The sequence below is a fragment of the Notothenia rossii genome (genome assembly GCF_949606895.1).
Source record: "Notothenia rossii genome assembly, chromosome: 4".
NCBI classification, from domain to species: domain Eukaryota; kingdom Metazoa; phylum Chordata; class Actinopteri; order Perciformes; family Nototheniidae; genus Notothenia; species Notothenia rossii.
Window position 1 is genome coordinate 36061026 of NC_136902.1, and position 23771 is coordinate 36084796.

At 40.7% G+C, this 23771-nt stretch overlaps 1 protein-coding gene across 1 annotated transcript in view; it reads right to left on the reverse strand.

The window, feature by feature from the left end:
• The window catches only part of usp19 (ubiquitin specific peptidase 19), a 57627-nt gene that overhangs the window by 21939 nt on the left and 11917 nt on the right, over nt 1–23771 (reverse strand). The window contains 9 exon segments of the mRNA XM_079676945.1: nt 506–664; nt 799–932; nt 2038–2230; nt 2363–2601; nt 14315–14430; nt 16240–16311; nt 16407–16563; nt 21764–21983; nt 21985–22170. Coding sequence (XP_079533071.1) covers nt 506–664; nt 799–932; nt 2038–2230; nt 2363–2601; nt 14315–14430; nt 16240–16311; nt 16407–16563; nt 21764–21983; nt 21985–22170 — 1476 coding nt within the window.

Sequence of the window (23771 nt, forward strand, 5' to 3'; positions counted from 1 at the left end):
GGCAATTTATTCTAAGAAATTCAAACACTTAACACCTTGCCTTTTACTTTGGAAATATCCCTAAAGGTTTAAAAAAGAAAAAGCGACATATCCCCTTTAGAGGATTATCATCGCCACAAGTGAAAAATGTCAAAGAGGAGAACCCCTCCCTCCATTGCTTTTCTTATAAACCTAAACTACTAAATTGCTCAATAGAGAAAATCACTTTGCTTTCATTTTATTTGCACAGATTTGACAGTATTTTCCCAGTCGTAACTTATTCTAAGCTTTAAAAAAAAGTATCACAAAAAACAAGTCAAGAACATCAGAATTGACAAGAAGGAAGAGTTAATATTTCAAAAGAAAATTCCCCAAAAAGAACATTCTTTTATTTGTCATTATCCTGTGAAAAGTAAGGATTTTAGTGCTATGCTTAAAGCTAAGTCACTTATCACAGCACATTTACCACTCAAGACTTCTAAACCCCACCACCTCTAGATAGCTCATAGGTGAGAGAAACACCCACCTCATCCAGCCGCCCGTCAGAGTCCACCGTCTCTGTGTAAGGTTTGTTCTGGATGCGGTTCAAGTCTTCATGTAGCCCGTCCAGCAAGAACGCCATGAACTCCTGGGCGTCGTGCTGGGCGTAGCCTGTAAACTGACTGGCTTTACTGGCCACTATAGCCTGTACGGGACAAAGAAGGAGTGGGAATGAGGGGCATTAAAGCACTGATCACGTTGCTCTTGCTACACTCAGCATGTTATGTTTCCTTTGAGAAGATTAGGTATAGTTCACATGGAAAATCTCTGCTTGTGTACCTTGAGTTTGGAGGGTTGGAAGGCATGATGTGTTCCTTTCCAAAGGGCCCTGAGGAGCACAGCGAAACCAATGGCTAGCCGGCCTCCTGTCCCCAGAGGATTATTGCAGTTGATTTCTGACTCAAACCCTCGATCTACAGGAGTAACGAAAGAAGGCATGAGACACTGGGAGACATCAATCACAGAGGTCCCTGGATCTTAGACGTTTATGGGTACAGACCGAAAGGACATCACAGTAACATTTCCTCAGAATGTATCGTGTGGAAGAATGTGGAAAGTAAAGCGCTTTAGTTGAAGACCAAAGATAAAAGCATTATTGGTTTTAAAACATTTTAAATGCAAAGGTTTAAATTCAAATGAAAGATAGTTCTCTAAACTGATACCCACACAGTTCCAGTTAAATGTCATTTAAAAAAAGGATTGTATCTTTCGATTTGTTTAGGTTCATACCTATGTTTTATTAATATATCTTTTTTTTTTTTTAAACAGGTTTACATCCTGTACTGTCATAAAAACACATTATTTTTCTCATACTTTTTTTCTCAAAATAGCAGTATTCATTCTAACCCGGCTTCTCATTTTGTTTGTGGTTAAATCTTGATCAAATGAATCTTAAATATATGTTTATAAATATATAGTTTAATCAGTTAATGTATCATCCCCACAGCATGCATTGTCACACATGACCTAGATGAAGCTGCAATTATTTCAAAGTTTAAAATACTTGAACTGCAGAAAATACTGTGTATCTGGGATTTTCAGACAACTTGAGAAAATCCTCATTAAATGAGCTCCTGTGGGCCACTTGGCACTGCTGTGGTTAGCAGAGGCAGTCAATAAAATAAGAATTAATGAGGCCATAATTATCATAGCATTATCTGTTTATCTGTGTACCCAAGCCCTAAGAAAACAGACAATTTCTTATTTTTTAGCAACAGAATACATTTGTGTGCCTACTAAATTATGCCTTTAGGTCCATGTTACTAATCTTTTAAGAAGTTAAAGTAAGAATGTGCAGAAGAAAAAGAAGGAAAAAAAACATTAAAAAAAACAACATATTTAATTCAAGTTAAATGTCCAATAAAAGATCAAATATATATATGTTTTCATAAACATAAGAAGTAAAGGAAAACAATAAAAAAAAAAAAAATGTGTATTTTTATAAAGATAAGAAATTAAAGTTAAAATGTACACATTGTAACGTAACCTGTGCTAACGAACAAACTAGACAGTATTCACCATGGAAGTAATCCCTGAGTTCTCTGCTGTTGGACAGGGATTGGATGACGCTGTTCATGAAGCAGGTGTTTCCGAGGTTGACCAATCCTGTAAAACCAGGCAGGCACACCTTCTTCTCCTCCTCTTCTTCATGGCGCTCGTTGCTGGCGGGAGTGGCGTGGGTCATGGGCTGCACCATGCAGGTGGGTTTAGGCTGTGTGAGAAAGATCAATACATACATTATACAAATTAAAAACATTGACATGTCTTCTAAATAAGTCATTTCAAATATCTGATATTGCAATTAGGATAAGAATTGTAAAGGATTTGTCATCTTCCTGCTCACCGTGGTAACAGCTGGCTCTGGCTTGGAGATAGGGACATGCTCAGAGACGGAGCGAGGAGCCACGTTGTCCAGACCTCCATCATCCATCCTGGACGAGGCTTTAGGGGGCTTGGGTTTCTCCTCCCCGACCCTGAGGGGCTCCTCCTTGGCGGAGTGGCTGTGCTGGCTGCTGCCCGGCTGACTCTTCTCCATGCACGATGGGCCGGAGGGAACAGCGACCTTGGCTCCACCCACTGCACCTTGAACAGGAGAATGGCGCTTGTGGTTAGAAGCTAAAGGTCTGCACAAGAACAAGACACTGGAAGTTGCTGGCCGTGAATAGCTGTAAACAGAGTTTGTAAAGCCTTTCATTAAGGTAGACTTTAAAAATAAAAAAATAAAATTGTGCAAAATCTAAATTATTTTTGAGATCGAGGGTTCCTGCAGGTTTTACCAACTCAAATGTAAGACTTTTTAAGACCACTTTGAATAGAATTTAAAGGGCCCATGTCATGTTTTTCCGGTTATTACCCGTCCCCTTGTGTGTTATGAAGGTTTTTCTGCATGTAAACGGTCTGCAAAGTCACAAACCCTCAAAGTACACCCTGTAGCGAGTGAAACTCGAAGACAGAAAAGACCTGTCTATGCTGCCCCAGAATGCCTCGTTGGAGATTTCTCATTTTCCATTGTTTTCTTCCTGGGTTCTGTGACGTGTGAATACCCAAATCAACAACAAATGACCGGAGCTCCAACAAGCCGTTTAGGACAGAGAGTGAATACCTCGTGAATACACATACTATAGAGAGATGCTGTATGAGAAACCAATGTGAGTTTGGAAAATTGCACAATTTAAATCCATTTTAGTAGACCTCAACAATGGAAATATGATCAGTAGAAATGGCCATGACATGGGACCTTTAATAAATAATTCACACCAACGCAACTCTGGTTCAAGCTCCGTGTTAGAGCTTTTCAGGTTCAGAACCGGTTCTTCGGTTTAGCTCTGGCTCTTTTCACACCGCCCAGAGTCAGACTGGTTATGCGTCATTGTGTCATCGTTTGCGTCATGACGTAACCGTTTGCGTGCCTGCTTCATAAAGCCAAACCGCGCGGATGAAATCAGTTGCATTAATTTCTTATGGCTCCATCTGCAGCTTTTCCGGAGTCATTTCTGTGGTTTAGACTATATTCTTATAACAGTGATGCAAACACAGGTATGGTGAAACAAGAGAGAAATATTCGAAGCAGGAAAAAAACTGTGTAATATACCATCTGACAAAGGCCTGTGCTATAATGCTTCAATTAACTGGCTATTCTTTATAATATACTCAGATCAATAGGAGACAGAGATGTTAAGTTAAAAATCAAGGGTTTTCATTATTATTTACAGCAGGGGTGGGGAACCTTTTTCCTTTCAATTTTTACAACATCCTCCGAGGGCCGTAAAAATTATTGAACTCAACCTCTGCTTAAACAAACTAAAATCACAGCCAATTCATTTGGCCTTTCTTTCATGCTGTGCAAAGAAAAAGCAACCTCTAAATCCAGATATCTTACCATGACTCGCGCATGCATGCATGTGCACAGTGTGGCATGACCACCAAAACAGAAAGATATGGACACAAGATGTGTGCAAATGTATTTAGTATCCATGTGAACATGATTTAAGTGGGGGGGACCTAACCTCCTCTAGGAGGGTCCGGGGGCATGCTCCCCCAGGAAGATTTTTTTTTAAATATAGAAGTTAAAAGCATCAATCTGGTGCACTTTGAGAGCAATATGAGGAGATCTATGGATACATCTTTCAACACCCATTTGAAACAGAACTGTAAGCAGATTTTTCTTTTTTTTTTACAAATCACTCCCCTTTTAAAGAGCAAATTCCAGGTTAAAGACACCTGTGAATAAATGTGTAGGAAAATGATGAATACACTAGATTTTCAAAAACATATACAGAAATATACACTACAGTGACATCTGGCGTCGTTTTTGTAAGAAATGTTCACTTCCGCATAAAAAAGCCTCGGCACGTGACCTCCCACGTGTGACGTAACACGGGGGACACAAGGGGGAGAGCGGCAGATGTAACGTATTAATAAACATGGATCCCAATGCTAGTTTCGACAAAGGAGTTGAACATGAATATTCGAATGCATATGACGGACCACAACCTTATAATTATGAGCCTGCTAGGCGTCCAAGAGACCAGGAGCAGCCAAGGATTAGAAGAAATAACGGCCATCGGAGAGAAATTGAGCTGTGGTGTGAGGAGAACCAGTGGAGAACTGGGCAGCTATCTTGGTGAGTGACCGGCGTTAGCTACAGAATGTTAGCTAACGTCACATCACAACATTGTAAAGTTAGCTATCATATATCAGGGTATAACTAAAGCAGCATTGATAATATAGTAACGCTACTGGCAGGACTGTTGATACTGATCCATAACAGAAACTAGGGATGCACCGAATATTCGGCCGCCGAAAATTATCGGCCGAAAATGGTTAAAAAGGCTCTTTCGGCCGAAAGGGTTTTAGCACCGAAAAAATATCACCGAATGTCAGAGAACAGGGTTACGTTGGTAAGCTAACGTGTTGTTGTGATGACGTAATCAAAACGCGGCGACAAGCACGGCACGCGACCATGCTCGCGGCTGGCTCACAGCCAACATGTCTGCCGCTTGGAGATATTTAAAAATATCAGAGAAAGAGGCGCGGATTGCGATTTGTAAAACGTGTTCAGCTGACATTTCTCGAGGGGGTGTAACTGCAAAGACTTTAACCACTTCGGGATTACTCCACCACTTGAAATCAAAACACCCGGACAAATATGCGGAGTAAGATCAAATCACAAGCACTGACAGCGAGAGACTGTTCAGCGCTGCCTCTCATGTGCTTGATGAGAAGAGGAGCAGATTTATGGCTGATAAAGCAGAGAAGCTACTGTTCATTAAAAAGAACCTCCCACTTTTCCTTAATAAGTAGACAAGGCTGGCTTATCATAAGCTTATCTAGTTCTACATGTCTACTCTATACCCACTTTCCTGAACAATTTTCCTTGTGAGTTATAATTCACCATCTCAGGTTATCATTAGGGGGAAATGACAGCAGCAAAGTGTTCAATATATTGTACTTTCGGTATCTAAATGATACAATGTTGTTTACATTGCTCATGAGGACAGACCACCTTATTTGCAGATTCTTGAAATTGTAATTTAATTTGTAATTGATTGTGGATTTTGTATCCAGTTTTCACTTTATGTATCTTTATACAATGTTTACTACTTTGCTTATGAGGACAGACAGCCTTATTTATAGATTCTTGAAATTCAATGTAATTTCGTTTGTAAATAGTTACATTCATGTGGATTTATCCAGTTTGCACATTTGTATGCATGCACTTATAGGTGCATTTGTTGTTGTTGAAGCCCTGGCTGTTACAGTCTTTATTTACACTATTTTGTTGTAGGCCTACTGGCCTAGATGTTTATGCAGTTTTTAAAGCACCTTGGCTTTGTTCTGAATGCACTTTGTTGTAGTTATCCTACAGAGAAAATAAAATGGACTTGACTTGGAATTAATGTACTGTATGCATTCAAAAGTGCTGAATAAATGTTTTATGGACCCATACTAGTGATTATTATTTAAGTTAAGTTTTGCCATAATCATGTCTTTTTCCATAATCAGGCAGCTGAACAACATTGGTAAAAAATGTATACATTATATATATATTTCTATTAATCATTTTCGGCCTTTCGGCATTCGGCCAACTGTTTCCTATTTTCGGTATCGGTTTCGGCCAAGAATTTCCCATTCGGTGCACCCCTAACAGAAACGAATGCGCAAGTATCAGCCGTATCTCGCGTTACCTAATGCAACTCCACACTACGGTGCTGTGTACCGGAGGAGAGACGCGAGATACGGCTGATACTTGACGATCTGGCGGAGAAAGGTTGTGGAGCCTCCGTTGATATGCCGTTGTAAATGGCTTGATGGAAAGCAGGTGTGTAGTCGGGGAGGGTGCACAGCTGATTGCAGCAGGTGAGTGGAGGTTGAGCCGGGAGTGACAGCCACCACGCACACACAAACAACACAGACAGGGGGAAACAAACAAACACAAAGGAGACGGCTGGAGCAGTACAGCCACCTGCACAAACACAATACTGCACCATGATTACAAATGGTGAAATACAATGTAAAACTACCGAAAAATACCAGCTCCTTAAAATACAACCGCTCTACTCAACGCAACTCTACTATACCCGCGGTCAGAGAGCGGAGATGTGTCCCCTGTGTGATGTAATATGACGCGTTTGACGTCTCTCGTTTCTAGGGCCAGGAACAACCAGGCTGAGTCAGTCTGAGTATGCTAAACTAACTGCGGTCAAGCCAGCCTCCACTCGGGAAAACCTAGTCAAGCCAGCCCTCACGTGATATTGCGGTGCGCGAATATCCTATGCATTACGGTAGAGTAAAAAAAAAATCATCCCTCTGTGTTTAGATGAGAATAAAACAAATACTGTCCAGTATCAAAGAATCATTTCACTTCAGGGTGATAGCAGGACATCCCATCTAGTCACTCAGAAAAAATCAGGACATTCTGATGTAGTTTCAAAATAAAAGACCTTTGAAATCTCTATTGTATGAGCTATCATCCCTGTTTTTAGATGAGAATAAAACAAAACCTGTCCAGTATCATAGATCCATCTCACTCCAGGGTGATAGCAGGACACCCCATCTAGTCACTCAGAACAAATCAGGACATTCTGATGTAGAGTTTCAAAATAAAAGACCTTTGAAGTCTCATATATGAGCTATCATCCCTGTCCCCAAAGGTCTTTTATTTTGAAACTGTACATCAGAATGTCCTGATTTTTTCTGAGTGACGACATGGGGTGTCCTGCTATCACCCTGGAGTGAGATGGATCTATGATACTGGACAGTTTTTGTTTTATTCTCATCTAAACACAGAGGGAGGATTTTTTTTTTTTACTCTACCGTAATGCATAGGATATTCGCGCACCGCAATATCACGTGAGGGCTGGCTTGACTAGGTTTTTCCGAGTGGAGGCTGGCTTGACCGCAGTCTAAACTAGAGAGAGAATCGCTGTCAAGGGGGCTACAACTACAACAAGATGAACATATTTGACCGTGATTTAATTGTAATACATGTTTCCAAATGATGCTGAAGTAACAACATACTGATACCGGATAGTAAAAACCATGAATTAAGGCTTTGACAAGTCTGCAGACAGACGGCAGGCGAAAAACCTTTTAAAATGCGTGTTTTCTAATGGAGATTTGGCTAAGCTAACGTTTTAAATGCTCCGACCGTCCACACTCACAACAACGGCCTATACCAGGGGTCGGCAACCCGCGGCCCACGGGCCGCATGCGGTCCTTTAAGCCCTCTGCTCTGGCTCCCTTGAGCTTAGACAAAAATAAGAAGGATATAAAATAAAAGTATTTGTAGGACTATTTATATTTTGTTGCACGGTTGAAAATGTTTCGTATCTTGTATTTTGAGGTGATACTGTGACACATAAATAAAAAACAAAACGGTTTTAATTAGGTCAACTAAAATATGCGTCACATCCTGCTACGGTCCCACGCGAGCGCCTTTTCTTGGAGGCACTCGCGCGGGGACCCCCGGCTCGATGAGCGAACTATGGATAAATCAAAGAAAAGTACCGGAGGAACACAGGATTTAATTCTGTGTGGACAGAGTTATATGCTTTCACAGCAAACGATGCTGGTTTACAGGTATGTTTGATATGAAGAGAGAAGTTTTCAACGGTGCTGCAGCCTTTACGTAGAAGGGAGAGGAAGACAGCTGACGATCTTCAGTCATAATTCAATGGGGTATGTCATTTATTTCAGAAAACACTTTTTGTTATATTCCATGGAATGCTCTTAACGTCCCGATAGCAATGAATATATTAAATGCTTTGACAATAAATACATACAAAAATGTATCTCTGGAAGCCGTAGCGCTGTAAAAATCACGACCCATCATTTTAGCCGACCCGGCTAAAATAACTGGATGGCCTACCTGCCTGTCAACCTTCCATCTGTGCACAAATGTATCTCGTGGCCTCATTGATGATGCGCGTTCGTGTGTGTTGGAGGAGGGACTCTGTAAGAAAGTCTGAAGGAAGAGGCCTATTTTTTCCGGTTGTGTATTTTCAAATTCTAGCGCACTCTAGCTGGTTTCTCCATTCTTACCTACCCTACCTTTAACTCTTTTTAGGGTGCAGCTATATGTTTTATTTATTTCAAAGTGGGCCCATTTTAATATTTTTTTTCCTTCAAATGTGCAGAGGACTCCCCAAGTGCTGTCTTTAATTTATCTTAAAGTAGGCCTGTGTATTATTTGTAATTCTCCTTATAGGAGTTCTTTGTTTCTTATTAGAGATTAACAGTTGTATAATGTAATAAATAGCCTAATAAATGCAAAAAACTGTAGTTTTTGTCTGATATAACAATAAATACAACTTTATTAGCTATCAAACTATGAAATATGTTTTGCGGCTCCAGACAAAAAAATGTTTTAGAAAAAGGAGCAAAATGGCTCTTTTGGTCAAAAAGGTTGCAGACCCCTGGCCTATACAGACATAAATAAACCAGCGACTGTATTCGCCATGACACAGACAGTATGTGGTTTGTACTTTAACTTTTGTCTAGTTTCTGAACAGATATGAAGAGCTGTGAGCTCTGAGTGCTAAGAGCTAACGGCTGTGTGGTTTTTCTGGGGAGCTCATTGAAGATGACGTCACGGCTCCGCCTACACTGCGTTACTATAGATACTACCTCAGTTCCTCACGAGTCTAAAAAAAAAGTCACGTCAACGCACGTAAGCAACGTGGGCGCCAACGTGAGCGCTCTCGTGACCAAAATATTTGACGGCGTTGATTGGCTGAAATTATGTGTCGGCGGCACAGTATACTATTGAGACTTTTGCAACGTGCTGGTTGCTGCTGTTTGGCTCGGGGGCAGCGCCCCGTAATGATAAACTAATACCAAGGGCAAGGCCAGGCAGGAAACATGTGACTTATCAGTAACTTTAGACATCGTAACACAATTTTAAACAAGATTTTATTGTAGATTATACATTTTACTGATACCAATTGTATGATATTTACCTTGTTCATTAAAAATAAAAAATATAAAATATATATATTTTTTAAATATATATTTTTTGAAATATTTTTTTTTTAATTTAATATATTTTTTAATATATTTTTTTGTATGTGGGAAGAGGTGGGGCGGCGCCCCTAGCGCCCGGCCGCCACTGCTCTAATGTCTCATTAATAACTATAATGATCATATCAAGGTGTGCCTTAACCTCACTGAGCTGAGGTTATTTGAGCCTCTCAGGAGAGAGCTCTGTTTCACTTGGTTGTAGAAAAGCTCTTTAAATTCGTTAGCATAGCTAGCTAACCAGATGCTAATAACAACAGATCGCCACTGTGCTTACAACTAAAGACACAGCCACGCAAACACAGCTGCATGTGTACGGCTCCTTATGGGTACTGCAATATTTGAAGAGCTGGAGCGGCGTTCTGGTGCTCTCTGTCAGCACTCCTTTCAGACGAGAAATAACCACGTGAAGACACGTTACGCTCGTGTTGTGTTCAAGGAACCTGTCCTTGGCCAGGAAAGACAGGCACTCGCTTGTTTAATTATTTTGTGTTCTAGATTTCTTCTTCTTTTTTGAAGTGAGAAGTTGTCCGGACTGACTAACGGACGGACGGACGGACGGACGGACGGACGGACCCCCCCCCCCCCCCCCCAAAAAAAACAAAAAACTCTTCGGTTCTCCACGAATTACACAAGTCACCCAAAGCAGCGTTAAAAAAGCGGGAGGCGCCGAAAATTTGTTTTGTTGTTTGCTCGTGTCAATAAAGTTTTTTTAAAAACACAACTGCTTCCGAGGTCGGTCTTATTTCTTAAAGTGGACTGAACCATGAGTGTGGAGTAACGTTGTATCTTTCATTTAAATTAACCTAATTAAACCTTCACCCAGGTAAGTAACAGCTGTTCTCAAATGAACACGTGAAGTGAAGTTTAATATTTATAGTTTTATAGATTTATAATGAGTTATAATGAGAGGAGATCAACGTGAATGCTCAGGTTCCACCTTAACACGCAGACACGTTGCTTCACCATGAGCAGAAACCTTTATGCAGTCTATGGCAGAAACACTGAAACTCTGAAAACCCTTGTTAAGTTTCTCCATTGTTGTGTACAAACTGGATAAAACGCTGGCTTTTTGTTGTTGTTCAGGAGTTGATCCTGTCTCTGCTCCCGCCTCGACGTAAGCGTGACGTATGTGGTGCTTTTGCTCTGGCCGGACAATTTGTTGGTGCTTGAAACGAACCGGATTCCGGAGCTAAGAGGCTGCTCCTCAGCGGTATGAACACGAAAACCCGGTGCTTTTCAAGCTCCAGCTCCGAACCGGCCCTGAAACACCGTTGGTGTGAATGAGGTATCAGACCTATTTCACGGCAAAAAGTATTAAGGAAAATTGCTATGAAAGAAGAAATACGTCTCATAATTACTTACAAAGTAAATGTATTCATGTCCAACATAAGAACGATGACTGAACATAACAGCATACAGAACTGTGTTAGCTTGTTAGACAAAAAGTGTGTATGTGTGTCTCTGTGTACTGTGTGTGTGTGTGTGTGCGTGCGTGTGTGTGAGGCAAGAGCTCTATTCAGAGCTCTGCTGCCTTCATGCTGTTGTATGATTGGAGTTTAGCTACGGTATTTAGCGTCTACAGCACCTCCGCTTTTAGGGTTCACGTAGACTGCTGCATTAGCTAACGCTGCATTAGCAAAACGAACGCTAATTTTGTTTGTAAAAGGTGCAGCGGGCATCAAACATGTTCCCCTCCACTGGTTTCAACCAAGCACTAAATCCGATGTTTTCCAACCAAATACGGTTGAACTTACACTTCCCCAAATGTATTTTAAAGGTCCCATGTCATGGCCATTTCTACTGATCATAATTCCATTGTTGAGGTCTACTAGAATAGATTTACATTGTGCAATTTTCCAAACTCACATTGATTTCTCATACAGCATCTCTGTATAGTATGTGTATTCACTGAATTTCTCTCTGTCTGATTTCATCCGCGCGGTTTGGCTTTATGAAGCAGGCACGCAAACGGTTACGTCATGGCGCAAACGAGGATGCAATGACGCATTATCAGTCGGACTCTGGGCAGTGTGAAAAGAGCCAGAGCTAAACCGAAGAACCGGTTCTGAACCTGAAAAGCGCTAACACGGAGCTTGAACCGGAGTTGCGTTGGTGTGAATGAGGTATTAAAGTTCCCATGCCATGGCCATTTCTACTGATCATATTTCCATTGTTGAGGTCTACTAGAATGGATTTAAATTGTGCAATTTTCCAAAATCACATTGGTTTCTCATACAGCACCTCTGTATAGTATGTGTATTCACCAGGTATTCACTCTCTGTCCTAAACGGCTTGTTGGAGCTCCTGCCCCCCCCTCCCTGTGAGCCCAGCGTGCTCTGATTGGTCATCTAGCTGCTGCGAGGAGCTGACAGTGTGAGCTGGCTTACTGGTGTGGTTTCCTGCTTGCTGCGAGACATCTCTGGTGACAGACTTGATACTGTAATTTAATTTAATTTCAAACCTTTATTTAACCAGATTGGTCCCATTGAGATCATAGATCTCTTTTTCAAGGGAGACCTGCAGTAATCATAGTATCTGTCAAAGATAAGGTAGACGTCCCTCTCTGACAGGTATGAAATCAGCCGTGTTTTAACATTATCAATAAAATCAGCGACAGTACCATCAGCTGGCCAGTGTATGGTCCAAAGAAGTGCTGATCCATCAATGACAGTGACATCTGCATCACCGGCATTCCTCCTGGAGACTTCAACCTGGAGTGACTTCTTCAGTGTGGACTTGGCTTTACAAATTTGCATTCCGTCCACTGTGAACATGGCAGTTGGGACTGGTGCCAGCTCATAGTAGGGCTGCACGATTTTGGGAAAAAAATCTATTTTTGTTTTTAAGCGACCCAACGTAAGTTTATTGTAAAAAGTTTAAGATTCACCCTGTAATAGATGTAAAACATGTGATGGAGCATTACTAACCTTACTCAGATGCTTTGTTTCACCAAACCATCTAGGGAAGCTCCATTGGAAGCCATTTGCAAAGGGCAGGCACTTTCAAAAATACTTGGCAGGTGATTGGATCAATCTGTCTATCACCTTCTATCATGGGCCACTTCTGATTGGTTAAAAATGGCTGGTACATGTGGAGCACAGTTTTTGTGATTGGTGTGGATGAGTGACACACAAGAAAAAAAATTGGGAAAAAAATCGCAGGCTTTGCGATTTGATAATCGCATCATTTCAAATCGAGATTTCGATTTAAAATCGATTAATCGTTCAGCCCTAGCTCATAGGCGAGGACATCCTTCACGTCAACATCGCGGTCACTAGAGAACAGTGCAATGGTCCTTGAATAGATCAAATTTAGGTCATACATTTTGGAGTCGCACATTTTTGTGAATTTGGTGGTTGTTGCCATGGTCTTCACTTTGCTTAAGATATTGTTGTAAAATCCCTCTGGCCAGGTCTTTTCAAATTGTTCTAACATTGCCTATCCAATCTTTACAGCACTGTCTGCACTGGCAGTTGGAGGGGCTATCTTGCCAAATACAATCTGGAGGCAGAATACGTATGACAACAAAATCTTGCAATTATGGTTTGATTAGATAATCACAGGGTATATTACACTTTAGATGAAATGGTTACAACATGTGTTAGACGTGACATGAAAAGCATATTAAAAAATCCATTGTTCTGGATCTCAAAAGCTTAATGGGTGTAGGAAGGTTCATCCAGCGATCTGTTTTGCTGGCTTGGCATAAAAGGGTTAATATTCATTCATTTGAAAACAGGACCTCCTTTATGAATAAACATTGGAGAAAGCAACATTTGGTGCATTTCATTTGAGAATTTTGAATGAAATCTCATAAATCCTTATTTTTCAGGGATTTGGGAATTTTGGGCATAAAGGTGTTAATATCCGAAAATACTCAAGGGATATCACCAGGCACCCTCTTGGATTTTGAAGAGGTACCCCCAATCTACAAGAAAAAAACATTATCAGGTGAAACAAGGTTCAACCCCACGGCTCCCGGACTATTAATTATCATGTTTTATTTTCCTCTATTTTGTGTATGACTTAAGAAGCAGGTAAAAACTAAAAACAAGGTTAAAGAAAAAAAAGAGGGAGAAAACAGATTTTTTTTGTATTGATATTATTTTGGCTATTCCTAATTTTACAACGTTTGAGCCCACAGGAGAGAAGACTTCCTCAGATTTCATTTTCTCTCACCCGTCTTGGCTTCAGTAATTCTACAAATACTTGCTTTAATACAATTGTGTGTTTACATAGATTTTGAATAACCTGCTGATCTTTATGTACTAATTGACACTGCCTGTTTTATTATGTAGTATGAAGCAATTTGAAGGGTTATGTCCCGGAAAATTCCAAGGACTTTATTGGGAAGCAATTAGGATATTATGGACTTGTAAAACAAACGGAAATCTAATCCAATGGTCTCTCAAGGGCACCAAGGCTTCGCAGGATGAACTGGCCCCCGTATCCATTTACTAGCTAAGTTACAGGGTTCACATTCCTGTCATTGAGAGAGCCACGCTACAGCAGACATACATTTGCTCAATATTTAAATAGGGGCCACCTGTCTGTGTGAGGCAAACAAGTCTATGTCAAAATCAAAAAAGGAGTTGCCAAGGGGTATAAAAGGTATGTTGACTTTAAAATAATGTGTTTTCAAACGCATGGTTGTGATCGACATCGAGAGTGTAACAAGCATATTTATAATTAACACGTATATCATTTCACCACACATGCAACATCCTAGATCTATAACCGCATACTGCTAACGAGTAGAAGACTGGCAGCACACCTTGAGTGGCGGGGGCCTCCAGACCCCCCCAGCGCTGGCTGTGCCTCTTCTTCAGGCTGATGTCCAGTCGGGACGGGGTGAAGGAGTAGCTGCACTGCTCGGGCTGGATCAGGTTCCTGAGGCACGGGGGGGGGCAAATGTTGACAGGTCAGATTAAAGAGGCATGAGGCTACAGTCAAACCCATCTGTTAGATCTGTTTTATCCAATACAGTCTGAGGTTTATATTATTAACCTTTATATAATGAATTAAATACATCAAAGAAAATTGGGATAGTATATCAACTAGCTTGTTTATTTCTTTTGAGTGGGAATAGACTTTCTTGTGATTTGATATTGGAAAAACCTCAAGGTACTTCAGTACTAAGATGCAGGGAGAGTAATTATATATGGTCTCTACTAGGGGTGGGCGATATTGAAAAATATAATATCACAATATTTTTCAAGCAGTATCACGATAGCTGATATTTATCACCATATTTTTTCATGTGGGTTATTATGGTTATTTTTCAAGTTACTTAACAGTACAACCAACTACAAGGTAAAACAAACTAAAATAAAAAGGAGTAACAGACCAAAATACCATTTCAATCTGGTTTTAATTCTGCGATGAATCCCTGAATGAACAATTCAACAGGAATTTTGATATGGCTTCCTCAGTGTTCAAGTAGGTAGGCCTACACCCTACACAACAAACGTTAACACTTGTTTCTTCACCAAGTAAAGTGCACTCTTTTGCTAAATAAAATTAAATATTCAAGGCAGTTTCTCAGTATAAAAATTCACTTTCTGTTTTAGGTAGCACTAGCAGTGATGTAACATCAATAAACATGAAAAGGAGAGTAAAACATAACTAAGTAAAACATAAAACATCAATGAGGAAAAGTCAGTGCCAAACAATTAAAATGTAGACTTGAAGTGCAATCAAAGACTAACTGAACATCTGTTTCAAAAGGGAAAAACAATATAAATACATTATTGATAAAATAAAATATAAGCCAACAGAATCAACCAAGACAATAAATGAAGTGCAATACTGTCTGAATCGTGTCTAGACAGCTTGGTTTTTTACTAACCGTTATCAGTATGTAGTTACTTCGGCATCATTTTGAAACATGTATTACAATTTAATCACGGTAAAATAGGTTAATTTTGTCGTAGTTGGTTTCCACCACAGTATTTGCATGGATATAAGCCCCGCCCCCTCTCCAGCGCATCCTGTTTGAGTGGCAGGAGTAAACACAGCTGACAGCCACGGTGAAACTCCAGCGATTAGAGCGATGAAAATATTCGCATCGCGTACGTTGTGAACGCAGCATAATGCAGTTTAGAAAGCACTGTTTTGACGCTTTTAAAGCAACTTCAAGATTTTAACAGTATCAGGGGCACACAGGCCATGGAGGCCGTATATTTATTTTCGGGGCTTCACGGCGAGACCGAAGGGCAATGACGGCATGGCCGTCATGAAAATCCTACCCTGGTGCACTCGCAGCACTCACAGTGAGTGCACATTCTATGACTGAGTGACTCTCTGTATCACGATAGATATGATGTCTCTGAAAAGGCATATCGTGGAGACCTAATATCGTCTCGACGATATATATCGTCATATCGCCCACCCCTAGTCTCTACAATTGTAATTGGGCTGAGTATTTGAGGCAATAAAAATTTAAGTCAGTTTATGCCATCCTATCTATATCATGTGTTTGACCTGATGCAGCACTTGTGCATTGCCACTGTTTGATGAAGATGCTAACAAAGTTTCCCAGAAAAAAAAACTGTTTTACACCAGATCTTGCCATTTTCTTGATTCAGTTCTTTGACATTGCTGTCCTCTTGAGACAACAGAGCACCTTTTCAGTTAAGCGAGGCACAAGAGTTTATTTTCCCCCAAAACGTGACTGACTACATTGAGTGCAACACTGACCTGAGTTTGACTTGCCACTTGAACACTGTGTTTGGTCCACAGTTTGGATGTAGCTTCAGAAAGTTAGTATCACTGTGAAAGGAAGAAACAGAAAGATAATTCTCTGGTTGAATACATTAATGCTATCCTTTAACTATTGTTTGTGTTTAGCTGTTCCCGTTGCCTACCTTGTCTGGAAGATGAGGGTGAAGTCCTGTTCCCTAAAGATGACCCTGGCCGTGTCCCTGCAGATCCCCTTTGTGTAAACATTCACCACCATCAGGTCGGTGCCCTTCTCGTATGAGTCATTCTTCAAAACCTGGAGGTTGACCATGGGCTCTGCGACTGCAGGGAAATATTGAAGGTAGAAACAAACTCATATTTACCTGCTCAATAAATCAATGCTCACAATCTGAAGAGAAAAACAACCTTGGATGTGTACAAACAGTACTTTGTTATTGCTTGATCTATGTTGTATGCACACACAGGATTTGTCACAATGCAGGGGTATGCAGCAAGCAATATTGTAATTTCCTTAAAAAGTAATGCAATTTGACATTTAAAGAGCAACTTGCATGTTAGAGACACCAGTGAATAAATGTGTAGGAAAATGATGAATACACTAGATTTTCCCAAAAAAATACAGAAATATACACTACAGTGACATCTGGCGTCGTTTTAGTAAGACATTTTCACTTCCGCATAAAAAAGCCTCTGCACGTGACCTCCCGCGTGTGACGTAACATGGGGGAAGGGGGAGAGCGGCCGGTCTAACGTATGAATAAACATGGATCACAATGCTAGTTTTGACACAGAAGAGGTTGAAAATATATATTCGAATGCATATGATTATAATTATGAGCCTGCTAGGCGTCCAAGAGACCAGGAGCAGCCAAGGATTAGAAAAAATAACGGCCATCGGAGAGAAATGGAGCTTTGGTGTGTGGACAACCAGTGAACAACAGAGCAGCTGTCTTGGTGAGTGACCGGCGTTAGCATGCTGGCTAACGTCAGTCACATCACAACATTGTAAAGTTAGCAATCATATATCAGGCTATAACTAAAGTACTATTGATAATATAGTAACGTTACTGGCAGGACTGTTGATACTGATCCATAACAGAAACTAATGCGCAAGTATCAGCCGTATCTCGCGTTACTTAATGCAACTCCACACTACGGTGCTGACCGGAGGGGAGATAAGGCTGATACTTGACGATATGGCGGAGAATGGTTGTGGAGCCTCCGTTGATATGCCGTTGTAAATGGCTTGATGGAAAGCAGGTGTGTAGTCGGGGAGGGTGCACAGCTGATTGCAGCAGGTGAGTGGAGGTTGAGCCGGGAGCCAGGAGTGACAGCCACCACGCACACACAAACAACACAGACAGGGGGAAACAAACAAACTCAAAGGAGACGGCTGGAGCAGTACAGCCACCACAGCGTTACCTAATGCAACTCCACACACTACGTCTTACGGTGCCGTGTACCGGAGGGGAGAGAGAGCAGCGAAGGGGGGGAGAGAGATGTAATACGGTTTCTTGATAAAGCTGTGGAGACGGAGTATGTGCTGCAGGGAGGTGGATGCACAACGCACCCAGGAACGAATGCTAGCTCCGGTCCTTTTCCCGTGAGGGAAACTGTGGACTCGATGTCCTGACAGGCTTGAGTTTGTGCAACCTGCACAAACACAAGCTCACATAAAATCAATTTCAAGGACCGCCTACTTCCATCTACGTAACATTGCAAAAATCAGGCATATCTTGCCTCAAAACGATGCAGAGAAACTAGTCCATGCATTTGTTACTTCAAGACTGGATTATTGTAACTCCTTATTATCAGGGTGTACCAAGAAGTCAGTCAAGTCGCTTCAGTTGATTCAAAATGCTGCAGCTCGTGTACTAACCAGAGTTAGGAAAAGGGACCACATTACTCCTGTTCTGGCTGCCTTACACTGGCTCCCTATAGAACATAGGATAGAATTTAAAATTCTTCTTCTCGCCTACAAAGCCCTTAATGGGCAGGCGCCATCTTACCTTAAAGAACTCATTATACCCTACTGTCCTACTAGGGCATTGCGTTCCAAGAATGCAGGGTTGTTGGTTGTTCCTAGAGTCTCTAAAAGTACAATGGGAGCCAGAGCCTTTTCTTATCAAGCTCCACTTTTGTGGAATCAGCTTCCAGTTTGTGTTCGGGCGGCAGACACCCTATCCGTTTTTAAGAGTGCTCTTAAGACCTTCCTTTTTGATAAAGCTTATAGTTAGGGCTGATTAGATTCAGCCCCTAGTTTTGCTGATATAGGCTTAGTTTGTCGGGGGACATCTTACTTCTTCCTTCTCTCTGTCTATACCTGTGTAATCTCATGTTCCGATTAACCCAGCTTCCCCAACTTTCTTTCTTTTTGGTGTCTATATACGCCGGGATCCGGAGTCATGGATGATCCTGCGGTCCTGTGTCATGGATCGCGAGTCCTGGATCTTGAGTCGTGGCTGTGGTCCTGGATCATAAGTCCTGGATGGATATCCTCGTGGATTCATCTTCCTATTATACACACATGCATTTCCAAACGGCATCTATTGCACGTCTGTCCGTCCTGGGAGAGGGATCCCTCCTCTGTTGCTCTCCCTGAGGTTTCTCCCATGTTCCCCTTTAAACTGTGGGTTTTCTCTGGAAGTTTTTCCTTGTACGATGTGAGGGTCTAAGGACAGAGGGTGTCGTATTTTCATACTGATATTCTGTACAAACTGTGAAGTCCACTGAGACAAAGGTAACATTTGTGATATTGGGCTATATAAAGAAACATTGATTGATTGATTGATTGACTATGATTACAAATGGTGAAATGCAATGTAAAATTACCGAAAAAATACCAGCTCACTAAGTCACAACCGCTCAAACCAACTACAAACTACTATCGCGGATTGGGCAGAGAACGAGTCCGAGAAAGTTAACTCCCCCATGTGACGTAATATGACGCGTTAAAAAAAAGCAGTTTTTAGTAGCAGAGCTCAAAACGGCTCCTTTTCCTCTGAATTCCTGCCCTTATGTCTTGTAAAACATATCAAATCCTGCATTAACATTTTTAATTGTAATTTTCAGGCAAGGTTAAGCATAAATGTAGTAAAAAAAAAAACCCTGCAAGTTGCTCTTTAACTTTAATCTAATAAAACCCAATAATGTAATAACTTCATCAATGATGTACAGGAAGGACTTTTTTTTAACTAATTAAGTAGGGATGTAACGATACCAAAAACTCACGTACGATATTTACCGCGATATTAAAAAATAAAGGACTTTTTTTTTTCTTTTTTTAAATTTATTAAATAATACATCTGATTTGTACAGTATTTTAGTAGGATAGTAGTATTTTAAAGTGTCAACAATATAATAATCAGACCCAGCAATAGAATAAATCAAGTTTCACTTTAGTTTTTCAAGTAACTCAACTCTTACTCACTAACTCACTCACTCAGCATCATCAAGGTTATCTTTTAGGAATATGAGCATGTCCACATTTCCAGGTAGAAGCTGGGATGTTTGGGCGTTTACAATGTCCCCTGCTGTGGAAAAAACTCTCTTGCTTGGTACTGATGTTAATCTGGGACAGAGAGATATGCTTTGGCCATGGGTGAAAGCAGTGGGTCAAACTGTGCATTTACTCTCCACCACTTCAAAAACAATACAGTTTTTGCCAAGAAGGTGAGGCTTATTGAGAGGGCGAGATACAAATATACTGTTGGTACTTGTCAATGTCTCTAGGTGTGTACACATGTAGCCCTGTAAATACGATGTCCTTTTGTGTTATCTGTTGTTTTATGTTTATGTTGTAACCTACTTGTTGACATTTTGGACAGGTCTCCCTTGAAAAAGAGATAGATGATCTCAATGGGAACATCTGGTTAAATAAAGTTTTTTTTTTTTTTAATTATAAAAAATAAAAATAAATCGCGGTATATTTTGTCAGTCTCACGGCGGTATTGAGACATCTATTTACCGCGATATCGCGATATTCGATATATATCGTTACATCTCTATAATTAAGTAACATTTTGATGGATAATGTAATAATCAAACTATGTGCAGGTGTCAAAACCTGCAGTTTCCTGTGGCTTAAAGGGGACATATCATGCTATATTTGAACAATATATTGTAGGGCCATACCTATATAAAAGTATATAAATATAGTTTTTTTTCAAAATACCAAACAGATCCTGCATTTTAGCCATGCTTCATTTCGCTCTATTTGCTCTTTTCAGCGCTGTTTTTGCAGGGAGCTGATTCTGTGAGGTGCAGCTGACCACGCCCACCTGCAGGAGAGGGGAGTGCTTTGAGATCAGCTGCTGGGCTGCAGCGAGGAGAAGAGGGGGACAAAAAGAGATCTCCGTCCTCCGTGTTTTATTCTTATAGAAGTAAGAAGAGAAGTAATGGGGCAGAAACCCTCCTTTTTACGCAGCGGTCCAGACATAGACATCAAACGGCGACACATATTCAGTTGCCAGTTACTTTGGCATTAGGGCAGGGATATCTAGATACTTTCCAAGGTTTGACATAATGAATTGTGCTACTTTTAAAGCAAGCAACGATGTTTTCAAATCTGTAATCATAAAGCTCCTCAAAAACGCTATCGAAGCAGTTCCTGCCGTTGCTACGTTAGTTAAAACAGTAACAACGGACTATTTTTCTTAGCGGATGCATGTCAATTTAAATCAATACAACTATTTTTTTTAATCAATAAAATCCTTTTCTAAATCCATAAAAGCATTTCAATTAATATTGGAAGTCATATCGTTACTTTGTTGGGAATGTGGCCGTGTGATAAGCGGGATAATGTGCAGCGACGCGGTCATTATGGGGAAAAGATCACCGACAGGCTGATCAGGAGCCCGAAGCGGAGGGATCTAGATCGGCGTGAAGGTGTTATTTTTATATATTATGAGTCATTATTCATTTGTTTTAAAGCAGGAGGCGCAAACGCTTGCCTCGGGGATGGAGAAAAAGAGCCACAGCGGAGAATAAACAGAAGGGCAACAATGGCAACCATGCAAGGGAAGTCTTCTTCACTGCTTTTGTGTCAGACTACAGCGCCACTTACCTCAACCCCACATTCCCCTGATAGGTGGAGAATTGACCACTAAGCGGAGCACCCCTTTTGTGACGTAGAAAATAATTAAAATCTGGATCAGTCTGTATCAGATCCGTTACAGCCCCTTTTTTTAGAGATTTGGGTATAGAGGAAAAGAGAGAGGGTTGTATTTTCTGACACTTTGTGAGTTCCCTGACACACCGGGTATACATATTCATGTATAAAAGATGTACACGAGTCGCATTTTGCATGATAGGTCCCCTTTAAAAAGGGAGTCATCTATATAGGCTGTGGCTTCTCTGCAACACCACAATACTTAATTCAGATATGTTCACATATTTTGCCTTTACTGAGATTTCGATATTGCACACGTCCATATTGCAATTTGGATAACATTAAAATGTTAACTGTGCGGCCTTCGCTCTAAATAATGCATTCTTGATTCTCCAAACCTCCTTAACTGACCTTCCTGTTGTTTTATATCCAGAGGGGGGTCCTCCTTGGACTGGTCTTGCTTCTCCTCTCCGTAACAGCTGCCCTGGCTCTGGGCTACAGCAGGTGACTGGCTCTGTTTGGCTGCCATGCCAACAGCTGGAATCGAACCCGCTTCCTTTGATTCAAGCTGCTGCAGCTGGCGAATCAGAGTATCCTGCTCTGATTCCTGCTCAACAGGCTTTTTTTTGTAGCTCAGAGTCAGTTCTATCTCCCTGCGTTTCAGGAGAGGCCAAGTTCACTTCCTTGTTGAAGCCGACAGGTAGCTGGTTATCTGTTTGGAGGCCGTTAACGCTGCTGACGGGAGCTGCTGGTTGGTCATCACTGCTGTGTGCTGCTGTTCCAGATCTTTCTGAAGAATGGTTACGCTTTTCTGCCACCTGAATAAGAAAAGACACATGGAATTATACTACAAATCCATCAGGGAATGACTTCAATATCTAGGAGAAGCAAGAATCTCAACCACACTATTTATTTTATCTAACAACAACAGTTAACAAGGAGAAAAGCTAACAACTTGATTCCAATTCAGACTAAGTTCATGTACAATATACTGTTAGTTTATTCTTCTGCAAGAGCTGAACCATCTGCAAAGTTGACTTTTTGAACACTAGATGCTGTGAAGACACGTCACTACGCGACAAACAGACAGTTCGCTTCTGTCTGCTTCACTCCTCTTTATCAGGCAAGCTGTGTGTGAACAGACTGTGAGTAACATCAAGTTTATTTGCAGACGCAATAATAAGATAGGGTGTTTGTTTTTTGTATTAAAGTTTATAAAAATGAAACTCTTCCAAGCTTAAGAGGCAGAGCCATTATATTATTATAGGCCGTTATATTATTAGATCAAGAAATGTTACTCTAATCCTGTAGTATGGTCTATGTATCTTGGTAGGCTGTTGGCAGCCATAGGCGGGGCTTGAGTTGTTTAACTCTGTAGGTCATATGAGGCCTCTACTATGAAGCAGTATTCGAGAGGCAACTTCAGGGTTCTTGCTTTGAGTTTACAGTCATACGTAGGGTTGGGTTCCAAAATTGAGATTCCATCGGTATAGTTTAGAAATGTAAAATTTGGTTCTGCTTATCGATTCCTAAAGAAATGCATCTCGCCGCTTTCTCTACTGTTAGGCGGGGGCAGGACGGAAATGTAGCGAGCACAGTGCTGGTTGGGAAGCAAAGCTTGATAAGAACAAATAAAAATTGTCCAGTCCAGTACCAATATTAATGAGAGTTGTGAGGACATGAGGTTCCAGAGACTGGGGAATTGTAAATTCTCAAATTGCACCACTTACAACTAACTTGTGATTGCAAAAAACAATGCAGATATGATATTTATATAATGTTATTCAATAACAGCAAGCAAATGAAACAATATGAATACAGATTTGACTAAATGTGAAATTGGTTATGGGACTTATTTTTACCCTCTCAACGAACAGAAAAGCAGATCTGGAATCAGAACCGGAATTAGGCCTATCACGATAATTAATTTAGTTGGACGATACATTTTCCTGGAAATTATTATTGTAAGACCATTTTTGACCACTGCCATAATGATAATATATAATAATAATTCAAGTATATCCTTTCAAACAGAACTTTTTATTGAACATTAAACATTGCAAATGAAATGTGAAATAATATTCAAATATATAAATTATGTATAATAAATAAACAAATTAATTAAATTATAATAAATTAATTAAATCACACACAACCAAAACAATAAATTAAATAGACTCAGGCTGAAAACAGAGCTCTCTCTCTCTCTCTCTCTCTCTCTCTCTCTCTCTCTCTCTCTCTCTCTCTCTCTCTCTCTCTCTCTCTCTCATCTCTCTCTCTCTCTCTCTCTCTCTCTCTCTCTCTCTCTCTCTCTCTCTCTCTCTCTCTCTCTCTCTCTCTCTCTCTCTCTCTCTCTCTCTCTCTCTCTCTCTCTCTCTCTCTCTCTCTCTCTCTCTCTCTCTCTCTCTCTCTCTCTCTC